Here is a 7,748-nt window from a genome sequence, read left to right on the forward strand (position 1 = left end):
CATTTAAAAACACAAAACGAACGCCGTCACCACTCACTGTCTGTTTCACTCTCACTCTCTCTCTTTCTCTCTCACTCTCTCTTTCTCTCTCACTCTCTCTCTCTCTCTCTCTCTTACTTTCTCTATGTCCTCCTCTCTCTCTCTCGCTTTGCCACTTCTTTGAAGTAAGTGTGACGTACACAACAGGTACGTACAAAAACAAAAAGCGTATTAATATTAATGATTATGGGTAATTGGTGAAGGGTGCGGTGCTGCTGATGATAGTGGTGAAGTGAGTGATGATGATGAAAATATGAGAGAGATTGATGGTGATGTGTGTAGTGATAGGTATGATAGTGTGGGTGGTTGTTGAGGATGTCATGGCATTGATGACGTTTGTAGTAATGCTAGTAGAGGTGCTGTAGTAGAGTTGACAGTAATTGTAGTAGTGGTTTTGGTAGCGGAGAAGTCGGCATTGGAGGGGCGTTAGTAATCGTAATGTAGTTGTGGTGGTGTTGGTAGTAGTAGTGAGATATTGGTAGCGATAGTGATGTTGGTAACAGTATTGTTAATGGAGGTGAGAGTACTAGTAATGGTATTGGTAGAGGAGGTGATGTTGTTGGTAGTAGTGGTGAACAGGCTTTTATTGTATCAGTGGTAACGTTTGTGGTGGAATAGATCCAATTGTGTCACAGCGCCAACACTGAACACTCAGTTTTTACCTCTCGAGTGAATGTCATTGACCTACTGCAATGTTTTATCAATATTTTCTCCAAGCCCACGCCTAAACTTGAACTCATGTTTTTAAACTACTAATACACTTGTCAGTGCTACAGGGTTGCCACTGCCTTGCTGGAATCAATGAATATTTTGGTGTTTTCACCATCAAAGACAACACAACACGGCAGTAACATCATAAGAAACGGCGACTTCCCAGTTATTTATCTGATACTCTACTAACTGTCTGTATCTGAGAATGAGTAGGGTAGTAATGATGAATTGGACAGTCGAGTGTCGGAAACCGTGGAAAGACGGGCTAAATGCCTTGCTCTGTGTGTAATCACGTATATCTATACTAAACTAACTACCAGTAATTTACTGAGGTTTAATTGAATCTGATATACCTCTTCCCTATTAATTGACTACCTCCTGCTAAAATTAAGAATCAACATGAGGTGTAAATCAAACCATTACAAAGCTTATAATCTAAACATATGGTGCACGGAAAGAAATATGTAAACAAATCTTCCGTCTTCTTCCATTAAGATTCCTCTTTGAATTATCGTGAATGTGGCTGAATATTCCACTGACAGTTAAACAACGTCGTCATAGTACAAGACTAGATCAACCCTTTTAAATAAATGTAGAGTCGAGTGGTTGGGTTAACAAGAAGTTTCACGCTCAAGGTTTCCGGCGACTCAGATACTATGCCGTGTTGTCGAACTTCTTAATCATTACTGTACCCATTTACACACACAGACATATGCGTACATTCAGAGGTATGCATTGATCTATATTATTGATAATTGATAAGGAACAATATTAAACTTACCCCGATATGTTTCTAATTCGTATATAATCGATTTCGTTTTGGCGTGGCTGGAAACGAACACAGCTAAATTGTTCTATCTCTTGTATAGCCAAACGAATCTGTTCCAAAGTACTGGCCGCTATTAGTCGTGGAAGAGAGAATAAGAAGCAAGGATTATTTCAAAGGAAACTCTCTTCTGAGTTGTTCAAGTAATTTTAGTGGTTGCTCTATCAAGAGAAAACTTTGGAATTGAAAAAACTTAATGAATGTTTGAAACAATTACGAGAAATGAACTGTAAATTTTGGAAGGTAAAGTGGCTTCGTACAATATTACATGTATTTTTGAAAATAGAAATAATATATCGCTAAATCTCTGAGAGATATATGCAGTAGCAGTACGATAAAGTGATAGTATGTTGTCAACTTAATGTGACAGTCCCATGGATGCTGGCTTTGTTGGGTGGAGGTGCTTATCTCCACTTTGAAAACAGAAGGGCATAGGAAATGTGTCAAGTCCAACAGGAAACGGTGTTTTCTAGGGCTAAATAACAGTAGCATTCTTCCCCTTTATGGGACTGTCACATTAAGTTGACAACATACTATTACATTACATGTGTTTGTTTAGAAGAATGCAATAGTTGTTGTTGTGTTAGTTCTGACATGGGTTGATGGAAGTACTTAAAACAGGGGTACCGTATAAACAAGGGTTCTGTATGAAACAAAGGTACTGTATGAAAGAGGGCTGGTGACTCGAATTGTATAAAACGTTTTGTTATAATTTGTGGTGCGAACTCATTTGATGCTAACAAAAACACGCGTTAAATCTTCAATGTTTCTGCTATTTACTAAGATATAAAATACATGGGACCTATGCACTAGCAATGTACCTGAAGTGAAGTCTCTCCTACAACTACAGTTGTGTTTTGCTGATTGGATATCTTGATTGTTCAGTACTATATATTGATAGTTCGACACTATGCATTAATTCAGCAGAATGACATGAAGGACAAAAAAATCTGAAACATATTTTCTTATCTAACTAGATAGATTGATAAAGAGTTTGGGCGTGAAAAATAGATGACTAGACAGAAAAAGAGAGAGAAAGAAGAGAAAGAAAGAGGAGATAATTGAAGCTACTCACGAAAGACTGTATCAACTGTAAATGGTACAACTCTTCTTAACCAAACTGTGTTGTGTTCTCTGACAGCATTTCGCCTCTGAAATAATAGACACACACCGAAACAACTAAGCTACGTATGTAGTTGTGGTTGTCACTCCAAAAAATATGGTCTCAGCTTAAAATGTTTTTATCATTGCAACAATAACAACGGCTGATGTAGTTCCTTAGCACTGAGTCAAACCTGATCCATTTTTTTTATCAGGCATAGTATATCTAGGTCTCTAAGGTCTTTGTTATCCAATGTATTCCCATTTTTTAAGACGACAGGATGTGATCTGAGGTTGATTTTACTGCTAATGCTAGCAATTCCAGCGACCGCGTAGAAACGCCACTAAACAATAAATATTCTACAAATGTCTACAACGATAGTAGAGTTAGATATGGGGCATCGTGATGGTTGGGCGACCGCTATGTATAGACATGTTATTTGTATGACATATATAGACATTTGTTGTTTAATAATTTAATGGAAGCAAAATCGGGATTAATATATGGGGTGTGGACAAGTGGAGGGCAAGAGGGTCGTCACCAACAAGCAAGTTGTGTGTGTGTGTATGTGTGAGTACGCGCGCGCGCATGCATATATATGTGTCGGCAATGCTGGAGCTCATTCTTTTTATATGGCGCTCACTACTATCGTTGGTATTCATTTTATTGACCTCGTGAAGTATTAGACATAATATCAATTTCTATTACCTAGAATCAAATCTCCAAAACCTTAATTGTAAAATGATTGTTTTTGCAGGAAGTAGTGAAAGTCATAACTTTTATACATTTTCCCAAAACTCCATTAATTCCCAATCTACCGTTTAAAAAGAGAAGGACATATTACATAGCGTAGTTCTAGATTTACTATTTTTAGTTAGAGCCATGTTTAAGTGGTCAAATACCTTGGTGATTAAACGATAAAATGAACCCCTGCATCCACATCAGAACATGTTATTATTCTCCCCACCCACGCACTCACACATAAAGACTTTACGGGCCCATGGGCCTGCTTGGTCCTACTGCTGCAATACCTATGCATCTATCTGAAGATGACGCTGGTCATCAACCAGTTCAATCAAGACTGACTCAATTCAAAAAGCAACAACAATGATTTCTCGTCAGATGATATAGAAAATAAACTCAATAGTTGTCAATTATGACGTTAGTAACGGGCAATGAAATAGCAGAATCGATAGAGTATCGAATAAATACCTTGCAGTATTTATGACCTTTTATAATCTGAGTTCAACATCTGCTAAGTCAGTTTTGCCTGACACACTTCAGTTGTTGATAAAGTACTGGAGTCAATTTAACTGAAGTTATCTTCTCCCCAAATTTGAAAAACAAGTAATTGTGTTATTTTCGAAGGTAAAATACGAACGCCACAAATCAATTTAATCACACCTGACCTTGAGCTTAAAACAAAAACAACTACAATCTCATAAATCACGACCGATAACAACAACGACACTGCCCTTTCTTAAACACAATTCTAACCTTTCGTTTTCTCTTATCGGATTATCTGATTACATACACATAAGCACACACACACACACACACACACACACACACACACACACACACTTCTCTGATCACATCAAACCAAATCCTAGTCGCGCGTTTTACCAAATCTACGTTCTGTTTATGTTGCTGCCTGAACAAAGACATCGTTTGATATTATTTATCCTCTTCTTTCATTCAACCCTTCAAAACATTTAGTTCGACATTATGAAAGTAACCTCCAGGTTTTATAGTACTTGCAATTTTATGTATTATCCCATTTCCGTTTTCCTCTTTATCCTTGTTTATTTTCTTTTAAATATTTTATTTTAATGTTTCTTTATTGTTTTTTCTTTTGGATTTTGTGTTTAATCAAATGAAATGACAGTCTTCCACCTTGTTTGTTGATCGGGGAATAAAATAGAAGAGAAAAGAGAAAAAACAATACCGTATGGCTCTTGGATAGAAATTTTATTTCACCCTTATTCCGCCAACGTCTTCCTTCATGTATTTCTATCCAGAAGACACTTTATTTACACATATATTTATTTATTCATTTATTTATTTATTTATTTATTGCTTGTTTGTCGGTTGGTTGATTGGTTGGTTGGTTGGTTGGTTGGTTGGTTGGTCGGTCGGTCGGTTGGTTTCTTATAACATTATGCGATTGTTGTTTATTACTACACGCGCACACATGTACACCTAACATACACACATACATGCATTTGGGAGAAACGCACATACGTACACCATATATTTACATCATGATTAGTCTCAACGTGGTATGTTTCGCCAAGGTGCTCAACAAATGGTCTTTCACATTACGAATTATTTGGGGTTATGATATTAAGTCGATACAATGAAAAAAAATATGTAAAAGTAGGGTGACTGTAGACCACAGTAAGAAATAGAAAATAAACAAATCATAGGAAGGGTAGACAATCGTTGGACAAAACCACAGAATGGCTACTAATCAGTGGTTCCCAACCGATTTTAGGCCATGCCCCATCAAATCATTTCTAAAACCCTGATGCCCCCTTGTGATATTTAATTTTTGCTATTCAAAATTTGGTTAATGTTTACAATATTACCCGGAAACAAAATAAAAACAAATAGTGCAATGGATATTAAAAAAATGTGTAGGAAAGGAATATGAAAAAAAATGCGCGGAAATCAACGGGGTGGGGGGAGAAGGACTTCGGAAAATTCACAAGATCCGAGTTTTTCCCTCATAACTTTTAGAAAAAAAAAATTTTTTATATGAAATTTTATATAAATACCTTTCAACCGGCATAGATTACGATTAATAGATATTGAATAGAATAATTCGCCGTTGGAACTTTTTTAATTACATGTGTGTGTGTGTGTGTGGTAGAAATCTACGGATGCACAAACGCACAAAACAGGGAGAAAATGAAACAAATATGGACGACTTATTCAGAAACACTCGCGAGTGGGGAACAGTTCTCAAAAAAGCCCCCTTCCTTCCCCCCAAATTCCTATGCCACCACAGCAAAAACAACAACAATCACCACAGCAACAACAACAACCACAGCAGGAAGAACTGACCCAGCCTCAACCTTTAACACTCCTTAATTCAACCATAATTGATGACCTGCTTAAGGAAACGGTCAACTTCTCAGATTCCAGCTGTTCACAGCTCGTTCAACCAGAGTTTCTTACCCACCCATCAAATTTTCAACAGCAGCAACAATTTCAGTAACAAGAATTACAACAACATCAACAATTCCAACAACAACAACCACCCAAAAAACAGCAACAGATACAGCTTCACCCTACTAACACCCTCTTACAGCCTACAGACGAAACCCCAAAATATGTCGCTATTCACTACGCAAGAGGCTGTGCACCGACACTGATTGCAAATTCACTCATTTGCCAGGGACTAGACGCTCAATTCCTTTTCACAACAGCTGCTACCATCAAAGTGCACAATCTAAAAGAACGCCACTACCACCACTGCCATCATCCTCACCAAATACTTAATCAAATTTGAAAAAAAGCCACTCATGTTACACGGAACCTTAGAGTCTGCCGCTATTCCCGGCGTAACAGATTATGTCTACAGCATAATTGTCTATTTACTCATCTCCCGGGGACTCGTTGCACAAATAAAAATATAAACGGGACCCCTAACCAATACAAAACCCACAACCACAAAATTTCCAGTTCCCCAAACAGAATTCTTTTTTTAGCTATAATGAATCTGGCAAAAGAGCTACAAAAGAACATTCTAGCCATCATACAAGGCCACCACCACCCTATCGCACAAACTCTCATTGCTGCCATTAACAAGCAAATCACCAAAACAGTCAAAATCAGTTACCACTATCGCCTCAACATTTTTGCTCAATGCACCAGGCATCAGCCCTTCCACCAATACCCAAAAATGGAAGATCCAATTTATTGAGGACTAGGTTAATGACCATCCACACCATATGCCTTTTTTCGTCCTCACAGAGACCCATCTCAATAACCTTCACTTGGAAGTTCAGGTGAGAGTAAAGAATTTTACAGCTATCTGTGCAGACTGTGTCGGCAGAAGAAAGGGTGGGACCGCCATTTTCGTGCACAATTCTTTTTCGGCTGAAACAATGGAAGTATTTACCAACGGCTACTGTGAAGCAGCTTCTGTGTTTAGTAAAACCAACAATTCAATAGTAGTTGGGCTGTATAGACCACCCCTAACTCCTTTTCTACGCTTCAAGGAATGCCTCAACAGTATTAAGTGTTTCAACCATCAGTATCATGCTGACAACATATTAACAACTTCCCCAGTGTTGATAGGTCCACAAACAGTTTGAAACCAGGATTTTCTGCCTCAACCCCTGATAAGGAAGCACGGATGAGTTTTTCCTAACCCAGCTTGTTCGTGAACCAACAAGGTGTCACAAAGACACCTTGGACCTAGTGTTCAGTAACCACACTGACATTATCCTCAATATTGCAGTGGAAAAAACACCACTACTCTCAGACCATGACATGGTTCTCTGCGATCTGAGATTCTACTACCCAAAGATCAAATCCAGTGACATCTCTCCAGTCCATTCATATGGGTCTTCATAACGCAGATTTGGATGCGATCAATCATGATCTTTCACAAGTTGATTGGGCCTTCACGCACGCGCACACCCCCTCCAACATAAACACATCATGGCAGACATTTGTAGATACCGTAACAAATATATGCGCAAAACATACTCTATAAAGATCAGTATACAAATCCAAGTGCAGAATCCCTAGAAATAGAAGAGCAATTATAAGAAAAATAAAAAGAATTAAGAAAATCAACCAACTTAAATACTGCCAGCAGCAAGTCACCCATTCCACTACCATTGCATCACTCGAATCGAAAAACACACAAACTCCAAAAAAGCAGAGCAGCTGAGGAGAGTTGAGCCATCGAGAAAATAAAACTCAATCCCATTTGCAAAAAAAAAAAAAAGACATAAAGACGCTGTTTCCACTGTTGGTCCTCTGGTTGACGAGAACAACACTCTACATGATGATGCAAAATCCATGTGTGAGATACTGCAGAGACAATACTGC

At 38.1% G+C, this 7,748-nt stretch overlaps 1 protein-coding gene across 1 annotated transcript in view; it reads right to left on the reverse strand.

Annotated features, from left to right (window-relative positions):
* LOC106867428 (MAM and LDL-receptor class A domain-containing protein 1) overlaps positions 1-7,748 on the reverse strand; it is a 317,166-nt gene that overhangs the window by 169,434 nt on the left and 139,984 nt on the right. Inside the window, exons 4-5 of the mRNA XM_052970190.1 lie at positions 2,652-2,727; positions 1,532-1,649 (exon numbers count right to left, since the gene is read on the reverse strand). Of these exons, the coding sequence (XP_052826150.1) occupies positions 1,532-1,649; positions 2,652-2,727 (194 nt within the window). The remainder of the gene's footprint in view (positions 1-1,531; positions 1,650-2,651; positions 2,728-7,748) is intronic.

Source organism: Octopus bimaculoides, chromosome 8 (assembly GCF_001194135.2).
Source record: "Octopus bimaculoides isolate UCB-OBI-ISO-001 chromosome 8, ASM119413v2, whole genome shotgun sequence".
NCBI lineage: Eukaryota > Metazoa > Mollusca > Cephalopoda > Octopoda > Octopodidae > Octopus > Octopus bimaculoides.